At 42.9% G+C, this 27,799-nt stretch overlaps 1 protein-coding gene and 2 long non-coding RNA genes across 5 annotated transcripts; 1 reads left to right on the top strand and 2 right to left on the bottom strand.

Moving 5' to 3' along the window:
• The first annotated feature begins 403 nt into the window (after positions 1-403).
• LOC103456976 (melanoma receptor tyrosine-protein kinase) lies at positions 404-26,143 on the top strand. The gene is made up of 26 exons (XM_081601838.1): positions 404-604; positions 12,034-12,185; positions 12,645-12,849; positions 13,583-13,717; positions 13,797-13,865; positions 13,954-14,072; positions 15,154-15,295; positions 15,478-15,591; positions 15,660-15,786; positions 16,286-16,359; positions 16,444-16,537; positions 16,607-16,918; positions 16,996-17,086; positions 17,323-17,480; positions 17,577-17,609; positions 18,033-18,177; positions 18,293-18,415; positions 18,502-18,600; positions 19,885-20,070; positions 20,368-20,523; positions 20,611-20,686; positions 21,594-21,740; positions 21,823-21,920; positions 22,145-22,282; positions 23,711-23,801; positions 23,977-26,143. The coding sequence occupies exons 1-26, from the start codon at positions 520-522 to the stop codon at positions 24,309-24,311; spliced, it is 3,504 nt and encodes a 1,167-aa protein (XP_081457964.1). The 5' UTR covers positions 404-519; the 3' UTR covers positions 24,312-26,143.
• On the bottom strand, positions 7,672-9,244 carry LOC103461197 (uncharacterized). Its single transcript, XR_001776356.2, has 3 exons — positions 8,878-9,244; positions 8,215-8,362; positions 7,672-7,761 (listed from the first exon to the last, which is right to left on the bottom strand). It is a non-coding gene; the product is annotated as an uncharacterized LOC103461197 (long non-coding RNA).
• Positions 20,658-27,446, bottom strand: LOC103456975 (uncharacterized). Of its 3 annotated transcripts, XR_014085421.1 has the most exons (5): positions 27,225-27,446; positions 23,667-23,826; positions 23,408-23,540; positions 22,974-23,057; positions 20,658-20,777 (listed from the first exon to the last, which is right to left on the bottom strand). It is a non-coding gene; the product is annotated as an uncharacterized LOC103456975 (long non-coding RNA). The 3 variants fall into 3 exon arrangements; XR_014085419.1 differs by lacking the exon at positions 20,658-20,777 and having other exon boundaries at positions 22,821-23,057; XR_014085420.1 differs by lacking the exons at positions 20,658-20,777; positions 27,225-27,446 and adding an exon at positions 23,928-24,057 and having other exon boundaries at positions 22,821-23,057.
• Between the last annotated feature and the right edge of the window lie 353 nt (positions 27,447-27,799).

Raw genomic sequence — 27,799 nt, 5'->3', positions numbered from 1 at the left:
TCAACTTATTTCAACAATTAATGTGATTTTTATGTTTGTTTTTTTAAATATTTTGTTGAATTTGTTGTCTTTACTAATAAAATGAATATTTCAGGTTTGTTCTTTGCAGAATGTTTATGAGTAAAAACATGTTAAAGTTTCTGCTGATCTAAATGTTTCTGATGCTTTTTTCATGTTTCCTTTAAACTTTTTGTTTGTCTTCACGTTCCGAACTTTCTGGGAAACGTTTGTCTCAAACAAACTGATCTGCACGTCATGAAGACCAAATCAACCGGAAGAGGAGGAGGTGTGTGTGTGTGTGTGTGTGTGTGTGTGTGTGTGTGTGTGTGTGTGTGTGTGTGTGTGTGTGTGTGTGTGTGTGTTGGAGGTGTGTGTGCTGCTGGGCTCAGCCCTGAATGTGTTCTGACCCGTCATTCTGCTCCAGTTTCCCTCCCGGTTCGGTTCGGTTCGGCTCATGGAGCAGCAGTCGGACAGACTCAGCTGACCCGCCGGACTCTACTTTCTAACCGGACCGTCTCCATGGAGCTCCTGCCCGGAGCAGCGGCGCTGCTGCTGCTGCTGCTCCGCATCGGCCGCTGCTGCTGCACGGACCCGGACAGACAGGGTGAGGCTGCGGCCGGCGGAGCTCCGGAGCTCCGGGGTCTTTTCTGCTCTGACGGGTTCAGTCGTTTGTTTCTGTTCACTTTTATTTCCACAAACCTGTAAAAGTTCAGGAACTGATTGAGAAAAATCCTGTTTAATTTTCTTCATATCTCCTTTTGCTGATAATATTAAACATTTATTTCAATAAATTAAACGACAATGAATTTAGATGACGTAAAGTTCATGACCAACATGAGACTAAATGTTTAAAATAAGATTAAATCTGCTAACATAATGAAATGTTCTGTTCCGTCAGAACCTGGACGATCCGCTTCAGTTTGACTCGGTTCTGTTTGTTCTGATCCAGATGTGAAGAATCTGAACAGCTTCGCTCTTTATTCCCAGATTCTCAGATTTTTTTCTTCTTCTGCTGAAATGAAAGTTTCTCCTGAGAACCTGGAAGATTCAGTTTGTTGTTTCTGGCTGATAAAGTTTATCAGTTATTATTATCTGCTCAGTTCTGAGTTATTATCTGCTCAGTTCTGACCTCCACACTGTGAAGCATCAGCTCTAAAACATTCAAATATTCATTGAATAATATAAATAAACAGATTATTTCTGAGTTTGTGACTCAGTCCGACATGAAACTTCCCGGAACCGTTTCTGACTTGATTTCCTCTGCAGTTGGTTTATTTCTGCTCTGTTTTCCAGGTTAAATTGATATTTTCTCCAGGTTCTGATGAACTAAACCAACAGAACCCGGTTCTGACTGGGTCCAGTTTAAACGGCCAGTGGTTCTGATGGAGGATCAAACATCAGATTTAAATCAAATCTGAGGACGTTTCACTTTTTATCCATTTGAGTTAAATAGAAATAAATCAGATCATTTTATTAATATACATCATAATATACATAATATAAATATGACATATTTCATAATATACGTCATTAAATATAAACATGATTTCAGGACAAAACGTCTCGGATCCAGTGATGATGATAATTACAGTGATGAAGATTTTGAGTGAATAATTAAAACAAGTGAATTATTTAATCTGATGTTTGTTGAATTTGATGGTTTTTGACAGAAATATTTAGTTATTATTGATGAATTTCTGCAGCTTTCATCTGTTTTTATATTTTAGTTTTGCAGAAACTTTGATTTCTGGGTTTGAACTGAATTTAAACAGAAAAACATTTTTGTCTGAAATCCTGAGTTGATTTATTTAATAATTTCTCTGACATTTAAATTTTATTACAACTTAATGAATGAAACCAAAGCAAAGTTTAGAGTAACTGAAATGTGTTTTTGATATTTTCTTTCTTTGCATAAATTCTTCCTGAACTTGAATCATTTTCAGTCTTTAAAAGTTAAAAGTTTGTTTTCTGGTTGTTTTATTTGAGCTGTTTAGTTCAGGATGAATCTGGTCTTTCAGTTTGTTTCTCTCAGAACCGTCTCAGCTTCAGGGTTTGGATCAGAACCGGCTTTTCTTCCAGTATTTAAATGTTCTGATGTTTTGGCCTGTCTGGGTCCAGTTGGGTTGGTTCTGGACTCAGCGGGTTTCTGGTTGTCGTCATCGTCGCCTCATCGAGTCTGAAATCAGGGATTTTGGTCCCTCAGATGGTCTCAGTGAAACCAGGACGGAGTCTGGCAGATATTCAGTTAGCAGGACGGTTCTGGTTCTGGTTCTGGTTCTGGATGGACCGCTGTCTGCAGAACGTCTGGACACTTCAGAACATTTTACAGAAACGTCTGGTCTTCCAGAAATGAAATAAAAGTTATTTGAACCTGTTGAGGTTTTACAGGACGTTTTCACACGTTTGGTTCCAATCAGAAGGTTTTGATTATTTACTAAGATCTTAAGAGGCGGAGCAACAGACGCCTTTAGATACAGGAAAGAAAATCAAGTTGTAAATTGTTTTTCATTTGTAAACGTTTGAGAATCATTGATTCTGTTTTAACCTCCAGATTTTACTTCCAGACCAGGTGGAACTTTTGGCCATTTTTCTTTGTAAAGCTTCATGAACTCAGTCAGATCGGATGTCTGAAGTTTTGAGACAGATCTTCATCTGGATGTGTGCCTGAACTTTGACTAGGCCGTTCTAACACATGGGTCTGGTTTGTTCCGGTTTGGTCTGTGAAGGTTCTGGATCAGGTGCAGAAATGAGAGTTTGGCTCTGAAGGGTCAGACTGACTGAGATCCTCCTTCCAGAACAGCTTCTTAAAGGGACGGCACAGTTTTTACATCGACTCAGAAACAATAAAATAATTAATAATAATAAACCCTCTGAAATATGACCAGACATCTGATGCATTTAGAGAAACACTCACCAGAACGTAGTGACGCAATGCATGCTGGGAGTCTGAGGTAAAAAGGGATTCACCTGAAATATAAAACCTGAAGTGGCTCAACGACCCGGAACGACCCTTTAATTAAATTCAGCAAATAGAGAGAAATATGAGACGAACTGTGGCGTCATGGAGACGGATCAGGTTTTAGTATGTTGGTGAAAATGTTCAACATTAAAATCATTGAAGTTCCACTGAGAGGAATAAACGACCTTCACTCTCCTTCATCCTGACGTTTCTGCTTCTTATCTGGATTTTAGTTTTTTGTTCCTGAACTTCAGTGAAACGTCGGATTGTTGAGACTGAAGATCCAAAAGATCCAAGGTTCAGACAGGCCTGTGTGTTTGTGTGTGTGTGTGGGGGCGGGGGGCGTGTGTGTGTGTGTGTTGACTCTTTGGAAGGACCTTGGCTTTATGTGTGTGTGTGTGTGTGTGTGTGCTTGTTTTTCATTGGGGCCGCTGTCGACTGAAACACAGACACATGCTGAAAAGCTTAAATGGTAACCATAGCAACGCTGTTGGCATAATGAGCAGGACTTTTTAACTGAAAGTGAAAAAGAAAAACCATTCATGTGATCTAGAGCAGTGGTGGATCCTGATTGGCTCGTGGCTCGGAAGGGGCGGGGCTTAGTGAACTTTAGTAATTGAATTTGTCGTCTGTCAGCTGATCAGTCAGAGGAAGTTTATCTGCCAACATGGATCATTGAGTTTCTGGTCTGAAGTTTTATTTTTGTGTTTAATTTAGTTTCTTTGTGACTTTCTGTGGTTCCACGTCGACACATTTTGTCTTTATTTAGTTTTTTGTGTCTTTCTCCTGTTTGGTCCTCAGTTTGTTACCTTGTTGTTTTCCTCCATGTTTTCTGGATGTTCTGTTCCTCCTCTCCGTTCTTCGTGTTTCTCTTTTGTGCCGTTTTGCAGCATTTCTGAACAAAAACAGATTCAGATTAAAAAGCATAAAGATGATGTCCAGCTCAGAGTGGAGGGCCAGCAGAACCAGGCCCAGTGGGCTCAGGGTTCGGTTCTGGTTGGTTCCTGACGGTTTGTCGCCGTCTCATGAAGCTCGAGGGATTTTCCTGGCAGGAATGTGAGGAATGTCAGTAATGGAGCTGGGAAAAGGTCCGCAGGATTTAACAGGCCGCTCTGCTGCTCTGCTACATGCAGGCGGTTTGTTTGGAACCGGACCCGGTCAGAACAACCTGCAGTCACTGTGGGATCAGACCCAGGAGGTCAAAGGTGACTCAGAGCTGCTGGCTGGACGTGTTTTCACACCTGCAGCTGCAGAGTTCTGCTCTCTGACCCGGTTCTGGTTCCGAACCAGAAACTCAAATATTAACAGAATAATAAACAGAAAAAACAAATAAAACTGGGACAGAAACAAACAAACCTTTTTGTATTTGTTTACTAAATGATTAGATTTTTCGTTATATTTCATCTCGTTTTAATCTTCAGTTTTTCAGCAAAACAGACAGAAACTCAGAAACAATAATCATTAAAACCGTTAAAGCAGAAGAATCAATAAAATCATCATTTCAATCATTTATTTAGATTAATTAGATCAGGATTTAAACTCTGGATGTTTGGAGTCCAGGAGTTCCTGCTGCGGCACCGTCACTCTGCTGCAGCACCGTCACTCTGCTGCAGCACCGTCACTCTGCTGCAGCACCGTCACTCTGCTGCAGCACCGTCACTCAGCTGCAGAACCGTCACTCAGCTGCAGCACCGTCACTCTGCTGCAGCACCGTCACTCTGCTGCAGCACCGTCACTCAGCTGCAGCACCGTCACTCTGCTGCAGCACCGTCACTCAGCTGCAGCACCGTCACTCTGCTGCAGCACCGTCACTCTGCTGCAGCACCGTCACTCTGCTGCAGCACCGTCACTCAGCTGCAGCACCGTCACTCTGCTGCAGCACCGTCACTCAGCTGCTGATGATGATGATGATGATGGCTCTGAGGATTTCACTGAAACCTCGCTGTTATCTTAAAGCTGCGGTCGTCATGGAAACCTGAGCCCTGCAGAGTTTTCTTCCTCAGCCGTGACCGTGGAGCTTTTCAGGATCCATGTTGCCTCGACACGCAGTGGGTCAAAGGTCACGGCTGATAATCCACCTGCTGCAGAACCCTGACCCGGTTCCGCTGCAGGTTCCTGACCCGGTTCCACTGCAGAACCCTGACCCGGTTCCGCTGCAGGTTCCTGACCCGGTTCCGCTGCAGAACCCTGACCCGGTTCCGCTGCAGGTTCCTGACCCGGTTCCACTGCAGAACCCTGACCCGGTTCCACTGCAGAACCCTGACCCGGTTCCGCTGCAGGTTCCTGACCCGGTTCCGCTGCAGAACCCTGACCCGGTTCCGCTGCAGGTTCCTGACCCGGTTCCACTGCAGAACCCTGACCCGGTTCCGCTGCAGGTTCCTGACCCGGTTCCGCTGCAGAACCCTGACCCGGTTCTGCTGCAGGTTCCTGACCCGGTTCTGTGTTCGGGAAACGCAGCTTTACGGTTAACTGTCAGGATGAAACCGACGCTGGAATTTTCCTCTAAGAGCCGCAGAGAGACGGAGCTGCAGGCCGAGGACAAGCAGCGTCTCGCTCTGAGCCGCGCAGCGCTGCAGGCGGGGCACACACACACACACACACACACACACACACACACACACACACACACACACACACACACACACACACACACACATACACACACACACACACACAGCTCTAGTCAAACACAATCCGCACAGGGAAGATTTAGTGATTAGCTGCTGATGTTCCAGCAGGTTCTGTTCTGCCCGGTTCAGGTTCTGTTCAGGGAAATCGACCCGTTTCCTGTTCAGTCTGCTGTGACCTTTAGGAGCAAAGGTCACGTTTTCACTCAGACTTTCTGGGTCGGATCAGCTGAGATGCAGAATCTCTGACTCCGTCCAACACCGAGGGAACCCGGGACCTGCTGCAGGTCAGAGGTCAAGGTCACCAACCTGCAGACTGAGAATAACAACATCAGCTGTTATTTTAATAAGTCATTTTAGTGACTTTATGATGTCATGTTGAATAACATCCATTTTCTAACACCGTGTCCCTGATGGGGTCAGGAGGGTTGCTGGTGCAACTCCAGTCAACGTTCTGGACGAGAGGCGGATATGATGGTGTATTATTATTATATTATTACCATTATTATCATTATTATTATTATTATTATATTATTACCATTATTATTATTATTATTATTATTATTATTATTATTATTATTGTTATTATTATATTATTATTATTATATTATTATTATTATTATTATTATATTATTACCATTATTATTATTATATTATTACCATTATTATTACCATTATTATTATATTATTATTATATTATTACCATTATTATCATTATTATTCTTATAATATTATTACCATTATTATTATTATTATTATTATTATTATTATTATATTATTACCATTATTATTATTATTATTATTATATTATTACCATTATTATTATATTATTATTATATTATTACCATTATTATTATTATATTATTACCATTATTATTATATTATTATATTATTATTATATTATTACCATTATTATCATTATTATTATTATAATATTATTACCATTATTATTATTATTATTATTATTATTATTATTATATTATTACCATTATTATTATTATTATTATATTATTACCATTATTATTATATTATTATTATATTATTACCATTATTATTATTATATTATTACCATTATTATTATTATTATTATATTATTACCATTATTATTATATTATTATATTATTACCATTATTAATATAATATTATCATTATTATTATATTATATTATTATTATTATATTATTATTATTATTATATTATTATCATTATTATTATTATGTTAGCAGCTCTTTCCGTTTTCGTTCATTTTGTGGATGGAAATGTGTTGAGGACTCAGCTGAACTCATTGTCCTAGTTAAAGTAAGAGAAAAGTCTGTGGGCTCCATGACGATGTAAAGACGATTTTAGTAAATATTCAAACCACTTTAAAAACCTGCTGCTGATTTTTATGAGGTTCACTGGAAACATTTTATTCAGTTAAATAGATTTTTGTAGTTTTTGATCTGGAACCAGCTCAGACTCCCGCTCCTCAGTGGATTTGGTCGGATTTTCCTGGATTCCCTTTGGCTTCTTTTTCAGTTCATGAACATTTTCATAAAAATGTTTTAAACACAATAAACTGCTGAGTCTTTCAGGAATGATCCTGTTTTCATCGGATCTTCAGGCGTTTTGTTCCCAGCAGTTTGTCACAATGTGTTCCTGTCGCTTTAACTGAACGGAAATAAAACATGGGATTATTTTGTGTTTGATCAAACGTGTCTAGTTCAAACCTGGCAGATCAGATCAGCTTGTTTCAGATTCTCCTGAAGACTTTCTGTTTACCTGCAGATGTTTTCAGGACTGCATGGTTTTTAAATCAGTTTTTTCAGCCTCAGCTGTTTTAAACTGGACCAGAAATGAGTGAAAACTTTCCAAAACTCTGCTGGTGGATTTTAAAGATGATTATTGAATCAGTTCATCTGAAGGTCGGAGCTGCGTTCAGTCGATCTGCTGCTCATGTGGATCAATAAAAGCTTTTAACTGCAGTTTAAAACCATTTGAACGACAAACGTTTCCATTGATCGGAGCTGCAGGCGGAAAACTGTCGATTCCATGTCAGCAAACTTTCACCAGAGACACTTTAAAGGTTTCCAGTCATAAATAATCTGAGCCGCTTTACGCTCCGTCAAACAGGCTGGATGGAAAAGCAGCAGGAGGGAAAACGGAGCTGCAGGTCCAGGCAGGCCGGCAGCTTCACCTGAAAAACAAACCGGATCCAGTCAGGAGGTTCTGCTCATCACAGGCTCAACCTGACAGACCAGACGCACAGATTGTTTATTACAGACAGAGGTCTTCCTCTGCCCGGGGGTCAGACTGCTTGTTGCAAAGATCAATGAATCATTTTTATATTTCAGAAACATAAAAAGCAGAGAGTTTTCAAATTCTACAAAGTTTAGTAAAATAATGACTTTACAGGTAAAATCTGCTGGTTGTTTCTTCAACCTGAAGATTCAGTTTGTTTTCATGGATTAATTATCCTGCAGTATGAAAGATTGAGTCTCATGAATGAAGAGTTTGTGTTTTAATCTGTTGGTTTTCTTCCTGCATCCTGAAAGTTGAAATAGTTTTAGGTTTCCAGTCAGTCTGCAGGTCGTCTTGCTTTGGTTGAATTTGGTTAAAGTTGTGGATTTATTGAATTAGTAGCTCTCACATTTGGTGGATCAGTTGTTGTTACTGATGTCTGCAGCAGGAAGGTTGTGGGTTTGAATCCCAGCCTGCAGTTTGCATGTAGAGGTTTTCTCCTGGTTCTCCTCACATCCTCACTCGGTAGTTTAATCCATCGTTGTTTGTTGTGTCATCTGGAATCAGAAGTTTAGAAACGTGAGGAATGAAAAGCATCTGGTGATGAAGGTTAAAATCCTGAGGAATTTATCCTGAAGTCAGGAAAGGAGCAGAGAAAAGCTACGATCTGCAGGAACAGAATCAGGTCCCAGAACCTGTTTGGACCTAAACTTGTTTCTGGGTCTAAAGTCAGACTTTGGGTCAACATGTTCAGGTCTTGTTGACTCAGTTTGGGTTCATGGGTTTCAGTGTGTCACAAACAGGGAGGCTCAGTTCAGGCTGAACACAGGAATCATCAGCTGGTCCAGTCCTGATAATCCAATCGTCCTGACAAACACACGTCTGTCTGAGCCGCCGAGCGTTTCCTTCACAGAACCAACCAGGAGTGTTGCAATGAGAAACGATGAGCCATGCAGGTTCCAGATGTGTGTGTGTGTGTGTGTGTGTGTGTGTGTGTGTGTGTGTGTGTGTGTGTGTGTGTGTGTGTGTGTGTGTGTGTGTGTGTGTGTGTGAGAGAGACTCTTATCTCTACCTCCATCTGAACTGTCCTCCCTCTGAGCTCTGATTGGTCGGCGCTGTGATTGTGATCTGCTGCAGGTAGAGACTTTCAGGAACATTCATTTCAACCAAAACAAGCAGATTCACATGCGATAACAGAACCAAGTCGTTAAACCAACATGTGACCCGTTCTGATCCGTCTGCCTCACTTCTTCTCTTTTCATGGAACATTTGGACTTTTAGGGTTTTAGAAAAGAGGAATAAGTTTAAAAGGTTTCATTTTGCAGCACAGACACAAAAACTGTTGTATGAAGTTCAGCTGACGGATAGAAAACCGTCCAGATTTCAGATGAAATGTTGAGCTGAGCTGCAGGATGTTCCAGTCATATTTCCTGTTCTGACACATCAGCTTCATTGTTTTTATAACTGTGCATAATTACATTAAAATGGACAAAACAGGCTGCAGCTGAGCAGCATCACAGTATCATATTGTCTAAGTAATTCTATAATGATCCTGCAGCTCAACTCTCTGCATTATGGTTCTAAAGTATTTGCATTAGAATCTAAAACACTTCAGGTTTTGTGTTTTTGCTCTAATGGAGCCGAACATGAAGATGAACTCCAAGCCTTCGGTTTGTGACATGAAGTTTTGTTTCTATCTTTAACTCTCAGCTTCTCGCTGCGTCGGGTTTCAGTGGAGCTGCTGCAGACGCAGACAGGCCCGACCTGTTCCTGAGCAAACACACCGTCTGTTTCCTTCCACAGAGTTTTTGTTCAAAACCAGAGAAACGGGGATGTTTTCTGGTATTTACAGCCACTCAGAACAATGACTACACTCTAGGAAAAATCTCACTGTAGGGAATAAAACCAGCAAAGATAGAAAACAGGAAGGAAAGAAGTTTTTGTTGTTTCCATGTGACTCAGTGTGTAGAACCGTCCTGGACCTGAAGCCGACGGGTCGCCTCCTTAAAGGTTCACTGTGTTGTTTTACATCCACAGATGAAAACATGCAGGAATTTATGGGATTTTGTTCCCTGACTTTGTGGATCAGATTCATCGTCTTTCAGAATATTTTAGCTTGTCGCCACATTTTTAAAATGATGTTTTTTAAATTAATTTTTATTTATGTTTCAGTTATTTTAGAAATATCCACAAAATAATAACCATAATAATAAGTAGTTAGTGTTTTTGCCATGCAGGAAGCTGACCGGGTTCTGCTCATGTCCGCTTCACGGCTCATGTTTCTCTGACCTCATCATGTTCTGGTCGAGTTCTGGTCCGGTTCTGTTCTGGTTGTGATTCTGTAAAGAACCGTGTGAAATCAACAAACTGGACCGAACGGCTGCATTCAGCCTGGATGAGCCGATTCCTCTGGAAAACTGAACGAGCCGGCAGGAGGGAATTCTGACGAACGTTCCAGGACCTGAGCGGTTTGGAGACTCTGAGAAACGGAGAAATGAGGAATGAATGCAGACGGATGTTGAGGAGAGAAGGAAAACAAGGATGTTTGGGAATCTTCGATGTAGGGATGGGAATAAACGAGTGGGAGAGAAGAGAGACACCTGGGAGGAGTGGGAGGACGGAAGGAGGGATGGAGATGCAGAATGAGGACAAACAGGAAGGAGGGAAGAAAGAATGGAAGGAAGAGAATGAAGGAGAAAACAGGATCAGGATACATGAAGGAGGGATGGAGATGGAAAGAAAGGAATAAATAAGAAAAGTCATTACGTCTGAGTCCAGATGTGGAGCGTTCCCCAGGAGGCTCCGGCCAATGGGACGGCCCCTCAGCCAGCCGGCAGCCAATCAGGATCACTCCCAGCTCAGCTGTGTTGGTTCTGTGACATCACAGCAGGAAGTCAGCCAATCAGAGTTCAGAGGAAAGACTTCATCAGTTCATCAGCAGAGGGAGAAGCATCTGCATGTCAGGGAGTCCGAACAAACCGCCGTTCATCTCTGAGCTGTTAGTGTTGGACACACGTTGGTTCATCTGGTGGACGGTCCGTCCAGGGCCGGCCCAAAGGTCAGCGGGGCCCCAGGAGAACTCCACCTGGGGTCCATCAGCTCCGATCAGCCTCCAGTCATCAATAACTCCTCCTTTAACCTGAACAGACCTTCATTCAGTTCATTTATTTGTCCTTCAGGTTTAGTTTCAGCCAGCTGTGGTTTGAACTGCGTCAACTTTTCTGATTTCCAGTTTTCTTTGAGGTCTGACTGCTTAGAGATGTTGTTTTGAAACCAAATGGGAAAAAATGAAGCAAAAGTTTCTCACCTGCATCTGATTTTTACTTTATGTGTTTATGGATAGAATTGGTAGAAGTTTTTTGTTTTGATGCTTTTAAAACATTAAGAAGCAGCTCAGAACTGGAATCAGCTGAACTGCTGATTCCAGGTCAGAGCTGATGAAAGTAAAACCCTTTGATTCTGATCTCTGACCTATTGATTGATTGGTTCTGACTGTCATCAGAATGTTGTTTGATGATGTTCCAACATGGCTGCCTTCCTTCCTGAAATGGTTTGATCTGATCTGTGCGGCTGAATGAGAGCAGCAGCCTGCTGTCAGTCATTCTGCTCAGACAGGAACTGATTCAGTTCACAGATCAGAAGCAGAACCTACTCAGAGATCTTACTGACCCTTGACCTCTGACTCCTGAGCTGCCGGTTTGTTTCTAGCAGAGACGTGAGCCTGCAGAGCCTCATTCCTCGCCGACTTGTTCAGCTTTTGCTGCTGGGATGTGCCACTCCTCTGGCCTCCTCTCTTTATGCTCCTTTGAGTGGAAACTTCCCCTGAACAACTCAGAGGGTGTAACCGTAAAACATCGGCACGCGCCTGAAGAATGAGGAAGAGTGAGAATTAATTGGGTTATATATTTGAATTCCCTTAGTAAAGAGAAGTTTTATTCGTTTGATATCAATATTGGGTTTTTAACCAAAAATAATAAATTTTAAAATCTGTAAAGGAGCAAATACTTTTAAGGCTCTGAATTATCAGCTGTCTGTAATTTTCTAAGAGCAGAAGTTTGATGCTGCAGTAAATTTCTCACTAAATTATTCTGACTCGGGTTTTAATCTTGCAGCAAATTAAAACTGAATCTTTTCTCCTTAAACTCTGTGTTGCCATGGTGACCAGGGAAACGGCACCACTCAGTGGCCGGTAGAGGAACTGCAGTGAACTCTGTGTGTCTGCTTTCAGTGTGCCAGGGGATGAGCAACCAGCTGACCATGCTGGACAATCATGAGCATCACTACCACATCATGAAGAAGATGTACTCCGGCTGCAACGTGGTTCTGGAGAACCTGGAGATCACCTACACCCAGGAGCACCAGGACCTGTCCTTCCTCCAGGTGAGTCCGGTCCGGGTCACGTCATCACGCTGCTGGTTCTCCCTCCAGACGGACATGTTTCTGATCAAACTGCTGATAAAGTTTCTAAAGATGTGGCAACACCAGACATGTCAAACTGATCACGTCACTTTCAGTTCTTTGTTCTTTTAAGGTTTACATTTTAATCCTCTGAAAGGTTTTGACACGAAAACAAAGCTCCTGATCCAGACATCGTCTCTGTTTTCGTTCTAACCAGATTTTCCTGTGATCTTTGTTCAGTAGTTCATCTGTTCTAAACTCAAGAAACGATCTTTTGTGATAAAACCTATTTTAAATTTGATCATTAATTTGGGATTTGAGCTGCCAGTTGTTTCTCATAAAATACTGAACTGACTTGTTAATGTAAACTCTGTCATAACGCCTCGGCTGAAGGTTGTTGGATAGCTTCAGGCCTTCAGCTCTTTCTCTCCGTCTCCTCAGTCCATCCAGGAAGTTGGGGGTTACGTCCTGATCGCCATGAACGAGGTGTCCACCATCCCACTGGTCAATCTGCGTCTGATCCGGGGACAGAACCTCCATGAGGGCAAGTACGCCCTGCTGGTCATGTCCAACTACTACAGGAACCTGTCGTCGTCAGTGGTTTACCAGGTTGGCCTGAAGCAGCTGCAGCTCAGCAACCTGACCGGTGGGTGCAGCAGCATCTGGACGATGCTATAAACACAAGCAAATGTCATCAATCAGGAGGAGAAGGGTCAACATTACAGATGTGTCCCAAACCAACAAAAACCGCAGAGAAAGTCTGTAGCTGAGGGAATATTAGCTGATGTGTCAGAAATGTGTAGGACAAGCGACGCTAGAGGAGCTTTAAAACCCACAGGATTGCGCAAATAAAGGTTTGTCAGTTGGAGTTCTTGGCAGCTGGTTGAGTGGGTGGAGCTGCAGGATCGTTTAAAAGCCTTCTTTCAACAGAACATTGAGACCTGGCAGCAGGAAACGGACCGCTCCTTGGCAATTTGTGCCTGATGACGTATGACGTTCAGCTTAATTGGTTTGGTTGAGTCACACCTCTGCTGTGAACACATGGCTTCATAATGCTGGACTGGTTTGGTGGCTGGTTGATCAATTTATGCTTTTTACCACAAAACGGTTTACAGAAGCAGAAACGTTTAGTGAAAAAGAAAAAGCTCCAGTCAGAAATGTCACCTTTATGAAAAACCCTCAGATTTTTGAGGTTCTTCTTGTCAGGATTAAAATGTCTAATCTCGTTTCTGCTGTCATGTTTCTGGTTTCATGTTCAGTCTCTGGTTGATCCTCAATGTATTTTTAAAGTTGCTGAAATGCATCATGAACAATTTGTCAGTTGTTGAGTGAAACCTGTATTTTTACAGACATTCATTGTTACACTTTGCCTCCAACAGAGATTGTGTCAGGAGGAGTGAAGGTCAGCCACAACCCTCTGCTGTGCAACATGGAAACCATCAACTGGTGGGATATCGTGGATAAAACCAGCAATCCCTCCATCTACCTCACACAACAAACGTTTGAACGCCAATGTATGGAAAACATTTGTAAAATATTCATTAATGTTCTCATCCTGGCTGAACGTTGTTGGTAACATGAATGTGTTTGCAGGTCAGAAGTGTGACCCCGGCTGTGTTAACGGGTCGTGTTGGGCACCCGGACCGGGTCACTGCCAGAAATGTAAAGTCTTCCACTGTTTCTTTTACATTCCTCCATCCTGGCTGTTTGAGTTGAGTGAGTTCACGAATCTGCCTCCTGCCTCCATCAGTCACCAAGCTGCTGTGTGCTGAGCAGTGCAGCAGGAGGTGCCGCGGCCCCAAACCCATCGACTGCTGCAACGAACACTGTGCTGCGGGCTGCACCGGACCCAGAGCCACAGACTGTCTGGTCCGTATCAGATGATCATAATCACATTTCATGTAAAAGTACTATTGACTTCAATGACTTTTTTCATGAAAGTTGCTACTGATCACCACATAAACTAATATTCTTGATGTCCATAATTACTTTTATGGAAAAGCCTAAGTGCTCAGCCACCCAGTCTACAGGTGCTTTGTGGACCTGGAGGTGTTCAGCTGTGAGGTCACTGCAGGAGGGTGAAGTTACAGGTCATTTGATTCAGGCTGTTAGGTTTTGACTGGTGCAAGAGCTGGCAGAGGTTAAAAAGACTTGTTTCCAGTGAGAGTTGCCCCTTGTAACTGTCCTGTTCACAACTTCAATGGACCAATGTTTTAGGCACAACCAGGATATTGAGGATCCATTGTCTGAGGATCGGACCTCTGCTTTTTGTAGACGATGTGGTTCTTCTGCCTTCATCAAACCGTGATCTCCAGGTTTCACTGGAGCGATTTGAAACCAAGTGTTGACCATGGTCTTGAGCCAGAAAAGGGTTGAGTGTCTTCTCCAGGTCAGGACAATGTCCTGTCTCGGGTGGAGGAGCTGAAGTATCTTGAGGTCTTGTTCACAAACGAGGGAGAATGGAGCAGGAGGCTGATGGGTGGATTGGTGCTGCGTCTGCAGTGAAGCCAGTACTGTTCCGGTCTGTTGTGGTGAAAAGAGAGCTGAGTCAAAAGACGAAAGTCTTGATTTACTAGTTGATCTACGTTCCTACCCCATCTCTGGCCACAAAGAGGAGCTGACTCCAGTGACAGGCAGAGGGAAGTCTGGGCTTCAGCCCAGGTTAAGGAGAAGATTATTACATGTTATATTCAATATGTTAGCTAAAAAGGTGTAAATATAAAGAACATTGACGATCACCATGTAGGTATTGAGTGGGTTTCACCATCTGGGCTTTGGATTGAACTTTTCTTCATCACCGGTGGAAATTCATTGAGATTTTTATAAATTTATTTTTGCTCAGACATAACCTCAACAGTTCCAAAGAGTTTTGCTTCCTGTGACTCACAAAGATCCGCTCTACTGTTTAGTTAACAGACGTACGGCTCATGTCCAGTCTTTGTTTCTACAGGCCTGTAGGGACTTCAACGATGATGGGACCTGTAAGGACACCTGTCCTCCGCCGAAAATCTATGACCGCGCCAGCCACCAGGTGGTGGACAACCCCAACACCAAGTACACTTTCGGAGCCGCTTGTGTCAAGGAATGCCCTAGTAAGTATAAAAAGTGTTACATGTAGAAATAGCTCACTTTAGATGAAGAACTGATTATGTGACAATTTTTGAGGTTCTTGGAAATGCAGCTTTTGATCTGTCCTGCAGCTGGTAAACATCTGTCAGTAAGTTGCCCGTTGTTTCATCTCTGATGTTGTCTTAATGTTTGTCTTTCTTCCCAGGTAACTACGTAGTGACAGAGGGCGCATGTGTTCGCTCTTGTGGTGCAGGAATGCATGAGATAGACGAGAATGGCAAACGGAGTTGCAAGCCATGCGATGGAGTCTGTCCCAAAGGTAGACCAAGGCACGCACACACACACACACAGAGCAGATTCCCAGAGTTGTTCTTGTTCTTCCTGCAGTGTGTGATGGAATTAGAATCGGGTCTCTAACCAACACTATTGCTGTGAACTCAACCAACATCGGGTCCTTCAGGAACTGCACCAAGATCAACGGCGACATCATCCTCATCAAGAACTCCTTTGAAGGGTGAGAAGTCTTCACCTTTTCTTCTTACATTTCTGTTCTTCCACCATCCATCATGCTGACCCTCTGTGGGGTCATGAAGGGACCTGGTGCCGATCTGCAAGGGTCAACCTGGACAGGTCACCAACAGCAACACACTCTTAAATTTGCTCCTTGAAAATGAAGCTCCTTCCTACTGATTAATGCAGGCATATGAATTCAGGAAGTTATTATTCTGAATGCAGGTGAGCCACTGATCAGTAGTTGGGTTCAGAGGCTCTCAGGTCGAGTTCAACAGGATGATCCAAGTTTTTTCATGCTTCACAAACGAATGTTTGATTGATGCCAAAATAAGAAGCAATATAAAACCTACCAGTGATTTCCATAAATCCAGAGTTTAATTGTCCAGACTGAAAGCTGTACATGACTTTATGTCCAGTGTTGATTGTTATCGTCTCTGAAACTGATTCTGGTTGAATGTTCTGCTCTGATGTCGGTGACGATGTAACGGCTGTTCTTCCAGGGATCCACATTACAACATCGGGCCGATGGATCCTGAGCATCTGTGGAACCTGACGACAGTGAAGGAAATCACTGGTAGGTTTTCCTGTTGGCTTTGCCTTTAGATCAGAAACATGTCTGCAGAAACCAGCCTCAGAGTTCAGCTTGTTGGTGTGGTAGGTTTCCTGGTGATCATGTGGTGGCCTGAAAACATGACGTCTCTGTCGGTGTTCGAGAACCTGGAAATTATCAGAGGAAGAACTAAGTTTTCCAGGTTAGTTTCTGGGTTTCTTTTCCCAGAAAGTTTTCCCAGCTGTGGACCAACTAAATGTTTTCCTCCCAGAGAGTTCAGCTTTGTGGTGGTTCAGGTGAGTCACCTGCAGTGGCTCGGTCTGCGCTCCCTGAAGGAGGTGAGCGCTGGGAATGTGATCCTGAAGAACATGCCAAAGCTGCGTTACACCAACACCATCAACTGGAGGCGCTTGTTCCGATCTGAGGACCAGATCATAAAGAATGACATCAGCAGTGAGAATCAAACCTGCAACCACGAGTGCTCAGAGGACGGCTGCTGGGGCCCGGGGCCCACAATGTGTGTCTCCTGTCTGCATGTGGACAGAGGGGGGCGCTGTGTGGCATCCTGCAACCTGCTGCAGGGGTGAGAGACCTGCAGTCTGCACATCAGCTGTACTTCTGATTTGATTTTACTTGATTGATTCCATTTTCTTGGTGCAGTGAACCCAGAGAGGCCCAGGTGGACGGCAGGTGTGTTCAGTGCCACCAGGAGTGTTTGCTGCAGACCGACAGCCTGACCTGCTCCGGTCCAGTGAGTTCACATCAACTCAACCAATGTCTGAAAGATTAGAGCTTTTACATTTTAATTCAGAATCCATTTTACTCACAGGAGAAACACTGCAGATCCAAACAGGATCCCACATCTTCTTCTGAGATCAAACTCTCTGATTCCATAAACTGACCTTTTGCCATAATTTGTTGCAATTTGAATTAAATGCTTTGCCTGAATTTGTGTTATCTCTGAGTATTAAAGCCTTTTTCATGCAGGGGCCAGCCAACTGCTCCAAGTGTGAGCATTTTCAAGATGGCCCCCAATGCATCCCTCGCTGCCCGCACGGCATGATGGGAGATGGAGACACTTTAATCTGGAAATATGCGGATAAGATGGGCCAATGCCAGCCGTGCCATCAGAACTGCACCCAAGGGTAAAACTTCTTCCTGAGACTTTATCATGAAGGTCTGAAGTTTAAACCAGCAGAGAAAAGAACTGAAGGTTCATTTTACTGTCTTTGTGTCTGTAGGTGTTCTGGTCCTGGACTGTCTGGATGTAAAGGGTAAAACTACAAATAAAAACCACAAACATAAAGCAAAACATGAACAAAAACATCAACAATGCTGAGTTTATTTGCCAGTCGACTGGTTGACGAAATGTTCTGTGACTGAACCACCTGAACTAACAGGATCAGGTCTGAAAATAGAAAAAAATAATTTACACATCAACACCAAATTCAGTAGCAATGCTCTGTCCAAACATAGCATCAGTCTGTTGGGTTAGCTTAGCCGTCTTCACACCAGACAACCTTCCTGTGAGTCATTGGGCGGGACAGAAATAATGACATCATATTGATCAGGAATTAATCTGATTATGTCGATGTAAATGGAAGTTCACATGATGATTTCTTCCAGTTTGGATCGGAAGGTGTATAAACCGGACTGTTTTTTTTGACTCATCTGTTTTTTGGTCTGTTTTCCACCAGCGTTAACGGACACTCCTCTCTGGCAGTGGGTGTGGTCAGTGGACTCCTGATCACTGTAATTGTGGCACTGCTCATCCTGGTTCTGCTGCGGCGCCGGCGAATCAAACGGAAGAGGACAATACGGCGCCTGCTCCAAGAGAAGGAGGTGAGCATCACTCTTAAAACACAACTCTGGCTTTGGAAGTGATTTGAGAACGTCAAACGGAGACAAACTCTCCGTCCGAAGCTGGTTGTTCCTGATGTTGTTGGACACGTTGCAGCTGGTGGAGCCGTTAACTCCGAGCGGTCAGGCTCCCAACCAGGCCTTCCTGAGAATCCTGAAGGAGACGGAGTTCAAGAAGGACCGAGTTCTGGGCTCCGGGGCCTTTGGGACGGTCTATAAGGTACCAACACTAACTGAAGGCAGAAGACCTCGTTAGAAACTCTCTCCTCCTGAGATGATGAAATAACTCACTTCGTCTCTGTTCAGGGTCTGTGGAACCCTGACGGAGAAAACATCCGGATCCCAGTCGCCATCAAAGTTCTGAGAGAGGCTACGTCACCGAAAGTCAACCAGGAAGTCCTGGACGTAAGGCTTTGCTTCTCCTCTGGTTCGGTTTGCTCAAGAGCCGTGGTGGGACCCCCACCTTCGTCTTGTTTTGTGTTTTACATCTGCTGGCTCTTCTGAACAGAAAGAACACGGCTCAGTACGGTGTTGGGTCTGCTCCCTTTGGACAGAACCAGTATTTAGTAGGATTACCGTTTCTGTTTCTGCCCAGATTTTCTCATCGTTAATCAGAAACCAATCCTGAGCTCACCGCTGATCCCACAGCCCGATGTGATTCATTAGCAGAGAAATATTTACATTCTGTCTGGGATTCTTTAAACAGGATATTACACAGTTTCTCTCCTGCCTCCGTCCTTCAGTTCTTCATTTCAAACCGTCAGAGATCATGTTGTACATCCCTGTAGGACTCATCTCATCTCCAACAGCTGCTGTTTCCTGCCATATGTAGCATTCACAGTTAAAGGGTGATTGATGGGAATGGATGTTGAGCCACAATAGCTCTGAATACGTTACACTGGACAATAATACAAAGAAAATAGAGAAAACTTCTGTCACAAAACAGAAGGTGAACATTTTGATAAACTGAGATTTGTATTGAAATGTTTTCAGAATTAAATTTAAAAAGTAAACAGAAAATGTTAGCAACTGAAAACATTTATTACATATGAAGGAAACTCATGTAGGACAATTTTCACTTGATAAATTCAAAAATCAAAGGATGAAAAAAAGGGCAGAAAGATAAATAAAATGTATATTTATTTGTCTGTTATGTTTTAATATTGTTGCATAAATCAGAATTAATACGTCACATGAACAAATTAACATTATTTTGTGGTTTCATAAAGTGAATTTCTGATTTAAAATCACTCCATACTTTTAAATAATGCAGGATTTATTAGTTTTTGGAACAAACATTCCACATCACATAGCTATAACTTTGTAAATTTATAAATTAGTTTTTAATTATCTAAATATATCTGACCAGCTAAATATCTGCAAAGTTTTTCTGTTTATCGACTATTAATATAAGTTAAAACAATTCATACTTTCATATTTCTCTGCAGTTATATACACATAGTTAATTATTAATGAAGTGAATTTGACTCTTAAAGCATTAAACCGTGTTTTATTATATGAAGTAATTATTTATTAAAGATGACCAGACGATATTTCTCACCTGCTCTGCCGTGTCGTGTTTATGGACCGTTGGTGTTGCTGATGCTGCAGGTTTTAATTCTTTATTAAAGATGAATGTGTGATATTCATGGACCGCTGGTGTTTGGGACTCTGCGGGTTTCCCTGCAGGAGGCCTACGTGATGGCGAGCGTGGACCATCCTCACGTCTGCCGCCTGCTGGGCATCTGCCTGACGTCGGCCGTGCAGCTGGTGACGCAGCTGATGCCGTACGGCTGCCTGCTGGACTACGTCCGGCAGCACCAGGAGCGGATCTGCGGCCAGTGGCTGCTGAACTGGTGTGTTCAGATCGCCAAGGTGAGCCAGGAACCTCGGCGCTCGGTAATCCTGCTGAGGCTCGTTAACCTGAACGCATCAGGATGAAGGAGCGTTAATCTCTTCATCCCGTCTGAAATGTTTAGATGCTGGGAAAATGTAAATGAGATTAGAGTGAATTTGGGTTGTTCTGGATCACACGGTCTGGGGAACTTTTCCCAACGTTGACTTAAAGTTAAAACCAACATTTCATGGTAGCCTGGACAAAATAATGGAATTCAAATATTTATCTATTTACCGGTTAGTTCTGGTTTGTTAAATGACACGCTGCTGGTTCAGGGGATGAACTACCTGGAAGAGCGCCACCTGGTGCACCGCGACCTGGCAGCCAGGAACGTCTTGCTGAAAAACCCGAACCACGTCAAGATCACGGACTTCGGTCTGTCCAAGCTGCTGACGGCTGACGAGAAGGAATACCACGCTGACGGAGGAAAGGTGCCGTGGCAACGCCTGTTGGTTTCTGTTTGCTGTTCAAACTGAAAACATGTCGGAGACGAATCACCGCTGCATCTCTGTGAGCAGGTTCCCATCAAGTGGATGGCTTTGGAGTCGATCCTCCAGTGGACCTACACCCATCAGAGCGACGTGTGGAGCTACGGTGAGGAATCGTCCCCACAGCGCCCCCTACCTGCCTTCGCCTCCTGTTAGCCGGTTTAAACATCTGAAACGGCACAGCCAGAGGATCGAGACTGAATAAGATATTTTTACACTATTAGTGAATATTGATTGCATCTCTTGTTCAAAAGGTTAAATGCTTGAAACTCAAAGCAGTGAGGTGAACAGATACTGCACATCAGTGTTGGCATGTAATCCTGATAATATTGATTTATTCCTGATTGTATTTAGTCTGATCGTGGAAATCTTACCAGTTTTCCTCTCTGGATCTAGAATGCGTGATTTGTGTTACAAAAAGTTCAAACTTAGGGCTCTTAGTTTAGCAGAAATCCCATCTTGCGTTGAAAGGATGTGGAGTTGATTTATGGAGCTCAGGACGTTCCTCCAGTAGCAGTCAGTCAAGCCACAAATCTGAAGAAGCCTCTGACTGGAGACTGTTGCAGCCCAACATCCAGGCAGCAGAAACTTTAGTAACACAGCAACACATCCTGGATGACTCCATCAGTTAGCATGCTCTGCTAATCCGCCTCATTTGCTTTTGCTGCTCCTCTTTAAACCTCTGGTTGGCCGTGAGGTCAGAAAGATGTTGGAGTAGGGGACATGATCGATGGATCATGAACTTCTTCCTTCTCTCTCTGTTCTGCATCTCTGAAGCCTCCTTTCTACCTCCTCTGGGATTTGGGGTCAAAGTTCAGGTGATATTTTATCTACCTGAGATCCACAAATCGGGTAGAAGAATCCGTTGACAGGACAGCTACGAGTCATTCTAGCTATAAATGGCTAAGAGTGTTCCTGCAGAAAATAAGGAAATTGTTCTCTGTTTATGCGGTGTTATCGCTAGGCTAGGCTAGGCTAGGCTAACGCAGCTAAAGTCACTCCTGTCTCTGCAGGTGTGACAGTTTGGGAGTTGATGACGTTCGGATCCAAACCGTATGACGGCATCCCGGCCAAGGATATCGCCTCGGTGCTGGAGAACGGAGAGCGGCTGCCGCAGCCTCCCATCTGCACCATCGAAGTCTACATGATCATCCTGAAGTGTAAGAGCTGACCTGCAGGTGGCGCTGCAGGCTGGCTGGGGCTGCTTCCTCACGGTAGTGTGTTGTCTCCGTCTGCCTGCAGGCTGGATGATCGACCCGAACAGCAGACCCAGGTTCAGAGAGCTGGTGGGCGAGTTCTCCCAGATGGCCCGGGACCCGTCCAGGTACCTGGTCATACAGGTACGCCACCGCCTCCACCTGCTCTACCAACCCCACCCGCTCCACCTGATCCTACTATAAAACACTAACGGAACAATTCTGGGTTTTCACTTTTCAAAAAATATCTACAAAGAGTCCAAATCAAAATATAAATGTTTTTCATTAAGTAACTGAACATTAAGAAGTGAATCTAATAAAATGTGGAATATTAAACCGTATTTTATGGTCTCTGACTTGTTTCCCAGGGCAACCTGCCGACTCCGTCCGACCGGAGGCTTTTCTCCCGCCTGCTGAGCTCGGACGACGATGTCGTCGACGCCGATGAATACCTGCTGCCGTACAAACGGATAAACCGCCAGGGCAGCGAGCCCTGCATCCCGGCGGTAAAAACTCTGATGCTAACTGAACCATAGCCTGAAAAAAGTCCTGGGAACCTCGGAAAGTCCGAGGTTCCTCACCGGCTGGGTCTCAGAATCCAACATGGCCACCGCTCAGACAGACAGCTGTCAAGATTTTCATCTGAATTTGTGTCTCAATAAACTGATCCGTATAAAACCATAAGATCAGTTAATAAAACTGTAATACAAAATTAAATCACATAAATCAGGATTTCTGAGTAGTCTGGAAAAATCTGGACTTCAGTAACATTCCAGGTCAAAAGTAGGGAGGATGTTGAATTTGTAACCTCTTTTCCATTTGGTCATGTTTTATGTTCTTCCTTCTTTCCTGCTCCTTCCTAGTATTCTTCCTTGTGTCCTTCCATCCTTCATTGTCTACTTGTCTCATTGAATAAGAGAAACGAGGAACTTTTATTTATTTATTCCTTCTTCTTTCCTTTGTCATTCTTTCATTTGTACTTTTGTTTTTTCCTTCCTACCTTCCTTAATTACTTTCCTTGTTCCTTCCTTCCTTTCTGTCTCTGGTTTTTGCAGCTTAGATATTTAAAACATTAATTTTGTTCACATATTTACCATAAATGTATCAACATTTTGTGTTTTATATCTTAAAACAGAGCTGGATTTGTTGGTGTTGGGATTTCAGTGGTAGTAAAGAACAGGCTGATGAACTGATCACCTGTCGGTGCTGATCAGACGCAGAGCAGTGAATCCGTCTCTCCTTATTCTCCCACTTCTTCCTCACATCGTGTCTTTATGAAACCTTCAAAATAAAACAGATTTGATAAATATTGGTAGAATTACATATAAATAATATACTTTCCCACCTGTATATTTACTTTTAAATGTTATAACACATGACATTCGAATATTTATAATTAAACATAATATTGTTTTATTTCTAATGTAGGCTCTTGTGTCGGATGATCTAAATCAATGTTAGGGAATAATTAAAACTTTTTTCAACTTTACTAAATCTCGGTTATCTTCATAGCGGGGCTGAACCTCAGTAATACACTGTAGCTAATATTAGCTGGTATCTGGCTGGTGCACATAAATACAGTAAAGTAATATTCTAGTTACAATATATACACAATAATATGTCCATCTTACCTATGAAACGTTTCCCCCTGAGCTCTCACGTTAATAGTCCGTCGATCTGAACAAAAATATCCGGCTTCTTCTTCTGCTGTTTTGGTTTAGCCAAGTAGGAGGGTATACCGCTCCAAGATGGCCGCCGTATTTCCTGCGCCAGAGAAGCCAATGCGGGGTCTACTGTTATATTATGTCTGATTTCAGCACACATGACCTTTTACTGCCGGCCACAAGGGGGCAGAACAATACGTAAAGTGAAAAAATGGAAATGTTTTACCCAGAATGAACCAGACTGATCCGTCTGACGTGTGTTATTTTTAGAATGGGCATCCGGTGAGAGAGAACAGCATCGCTCTCCGGTACATCTCTGACCCGACCCAGAACGCGCTGGACAAAGACCTGGATGGTCACGGTAGGTTCTGATCAGCGATCACTTCCTGCAAGAAATCAGGAAGTGATCGCAATAATGGAGTCAAACAGACAGGATACGAGTCACATGCATTTTGGATATTCTGCTAATTTAAACAAAGAGTTTCACCAAAGCAGCCGAGTCCAGGATCTAAATAAATCTGATGTTTGTGTTCCAGAGTACGTTAACCAGCCTGGGAGTGAAACCAGCAGCAGGCTGTCCGATATCTACAATCCCAACTACGAGGACCTGACGGAGGGCTGGGGCCCCGTGTCGCTGTCCTCCCAGGAGGCGGAGACCAACTTCTCCAGACCGGAGTACCTGAACACCAACCAAAACTCGCTGCCCCTGGTGTCCAGCGGCAGCATGGACGACCCCGACTACCAGGCCGACTACCAGGCTGCCTTCCCGCCGCAGACTGGAGCGCTCACTGGGAACAGCATGTTCCTCCCTGCAGCAGAGAACCTGGAGTACCTGGGACTGGGAGGCGCACTGTACACTCCTGTCCGCTAGGGGGCAGCAGCGCTCAGATAGAGTGGAGATGTGGCTTTGCTCAGATAAACTGTGGTCTGTTTTAAATTGGACCGATAACTGGATTTAACTCAGATGGTTCGTTGTCGGTTCTCCAGAGGAACCGAAACAGAACAAGAACTTCCTGTTCCTTCAGGCAAAGATCCAATCTGTTGCTCTCAGCTGATTGGATGAACCCCATCTGGAAAATGGAGCCAAACATTACTGAGATAAACTGTAAAAACATAAGCTAATTATTAGAAAAAGACTCGCTCAACTCTCCTGCTCTTACATGTGGGTTTGGATGCTGCAGGACAATCCTGGCGCTTCTGTTTCCAACATTTACAATCGTGAACTGAAAATATGCTTTTATTGTCAGTCAACATGATGTTTGTAACCTTAAATCTTTCAGAAAAAGAAAAAAACGGGTTGAAACTGGATTCTCAGGTCACACTGCTCTACTCCACATATTTATAACTGCCATTTTGTAAAAAAAAAATCTGCATTTACACAATCTGTTGATTTTCTATCAAAACAATTTTATACACGTCCTGCAAAAGCAGGTGGGAATAAAATGAAGCTTACTAAAATTTTAATTTTGTAGAAAACAACGTTGGGTGAACAAAATGACACAAACGGTTCTGATTTGTAGGTCGTAGAAGGACCGAGGAGGACATGTCCAACATGTCCCTTAATCCTCTGAGGACATCACGTTGCCACAGATACACCACAGGCAGAGTGCTTTTAAAAATCTCATCTCACCAAAATCTAAGTTTGCATGTGAACAGGAGGTGCAGACGAAGTGGAAAAATATACATTTTACTAAACATCAGAGTTGGTGGGGAGATTTTAAGAGTTTACAATTTTTTAAAGATTATTCAGTAGTCTGGAATAATCTAAACTTGTTTTAAATATAGTAAGGAGATGGAAAATGTGAACAAATCTAACTACTTGTGCTGTTAAGGTGGACAGTAGGGGGCAGTGTTCACCGTGTTGTGTTCATGCTGCGTTTTGGAAGTTCTAACTCGGGTTTTTGAGAAACATCGCACTCAGCTCAGCGCTTTTCTGAGCTGAAACTCAGAAAATTCACTCGTTCTTCTCCGTCTCTAGGCTAGCTTCTGTTAGCAAAACAGGCTAATTATTTCCCGCTGACGGGTTTACAGTGAGTTACACAATGTGTTTGACAGATTTGTTTTGAAATTCATTACCGTGCCATCTTGGAGAGGTACCGTGTGGCTTAGTGAGGTGACAGCCATATTGGATTTTGACATTCCAAGTCAAAACTCCGACTTCAAAGAAGAATTGTTCAAGTTAGTTCATTTGGAAATCAATAAGGCAAATGGAAATCAGGCAGAACAGCTCCCCCTGCTGGTGCTGCCAGGGTTCTACAAAAAACACCACTTGCACAAAGAATAGGTCAGTTTCTTGTCAATAATGATATTTTTCTTGTACTATTATTGTGAATAAATGTATTATGTTGTGTCTGTAATGTAACTTTAAATGCGTTCAAAATGAGAAGGCGTGTGTAACTCAGTGAATTTTAAGTTCAGTTCTGGACGGGAACCAGAGCAGAACCCGTCTGCCGGTCCTCACTGAGGAACACGGTTCAGCTAAACTTCACGGAACCATTTCAGTCCAAACTGTAGCACAAGGAGAACCTCCTCTTGTCTGACTTGAAATACTCACTCTTGATTGTTTGTGTTGTTGAATTTTTGAGGTCCAAGAAAGTTTGCTTTACTTGACACAAATGAGCCAAACCCTGACGTCCTGCTGCTGAATATTACTGCTAGTCTCTGTCTTTAATGTTTATTGATAAAAAACAAAGTTAAGTTTGACTGTTGCTGCTGGTTTTTATTCTCATATATATATATATATATATATATATATATATATATATATATATACACACACATCTGTGTAGACTGTTATGGTGAACAAAACACATAAATGATTTAACTTACTTTTGAAGTTTTTTCTGAAGTTTGACACATCCAGCTTAAATCCTTTGTCGTTGTTGGAGCTTTTAAAGACGTGTGAATAATTCTATAAGCATCCTTAGTAGGGCTGCACAGTGGCGCAGTTGGTAGAGCTGTTGCCTTGCAGCAAGAAGGTTCTGGGTTCGATTCCCGGCCTGGGGTCTTTCTGCATGGAGTTTGCATGTTCTCCCTGTGCGTGCGTGGGTTTTCTCCAGGTACTCCGGTTTCCTCCCACAGTCCAAAAACATGACTGTCAGGTTAATTGGCCTCTCCAAATTGCCCCTAGGTGTGAGTGTGTGTGTGTGCATGGTTGTGTGTCTCTGTGTTGCCCTGCGACAGACTGGCGACCTGTCCAGGGTGACCCCGCCTCTCGCCCGAAACATTGGCTGGAGATGGGCACCAGCACCCCTCCCGACCCCACTGAGGGAAAAAGGGTGCAAGAAAATGGATGGATGGATGGCATCCTTAGTAGTGACAAGGAGCCAATGCTAACACATTGTTAGCATTGGCACATAGACACCGGAAGTGTCTATGTGGCTAAAAAAAAATGCGGAAGTGCTCAAACGGAATTCGTAAAATAAGAATGACTTAAAATACTAATTAAGTAAAATTATTATTTTACTTAAATATTAAAATAGTGTTTTAGTATTTTAATTTCGTAATTGACATTGTTTTAAGTCATTACTTAATGCTATCGCTAACAACAAGCTAACCCATGTCATTTCTGTGTGCTTGGATCTACTGGTAAATTATTTATTTAGCTTCTGTAAACCCAAATTCGTGCTAATTGTTAATGTAAAGTCGTATTGCATTTCTACACTGTAGGTCAACCACTCGCAGCGAGCTACAGAAACATCATTAAAAACAGTTCATGGATACTTGTCTTATATCTGAAAGGACAATTTAAACGATGCTTTTCTTATGTGTAAGCTATGCTCACCCGTTAGCATCCATGTTTACTTCCGGAAACACTGAGCACTTCTTTTTACGGCGGTTGGCCCGCGTTGGCTGCTCCGGCGCAGGAAATACAGCGGCCATCTTGGAGCGGTAGTCCCTCCTACTTTGCTCAACCAAAACAGCAGAAGATGTTTCAGCACTAAGGGATATTGTCCCTGTATTGTCCCTTACTTGGATATGTCCAAGTAAGATGGACATATTATTGTTTGAGAATAGAATATTACTTTACTATATTTATGTCCACCGGTGAGATACCAGCTAATATTAGCTACAGTGCTTGATGTAAAACGGGGTTCAGCCGCTATGAAGGCTAACTGAGATTCTGTAAATCTGAACACCACAGGATGGAGCGGTTTCCCCCCCGGGGGAGAAAATTTTATTTAAAAAGCTGAATATTCTAAAAAGTATGAAGGTTATGAATACCAAGAGATATGAACAAACAGGTGTTCTGTCTATCTGTCATACCTCGTCAATCCAGCGCACCTCGTGGTAATGCGCATGCGCACATCGATGTTACGTTTCTTGTAAATCCGTCATACCTGTAGAAGTCTCATTTTG

This window comes from Poecilia reticulata, chromosome 20, assembly GCF_904066995.2.
Source record: "Poecilia reticulata chromosome 20, P_reticulata-male-v2, whole genome shotgun sequence".
In the NCBI taxonomy this organism is placed as follows: Eukaryota; Metazoa; Chordata; class Actinopteri; order Cyprinodontiformes; family Poeciliidae; genus Poecilia; species Poecilia reticulata.
The sequence above is the reverse complement of the archived record's forward strand: the minus strand, read 5'-3'. Positions and strand labels throughout refer to the sequence as shown.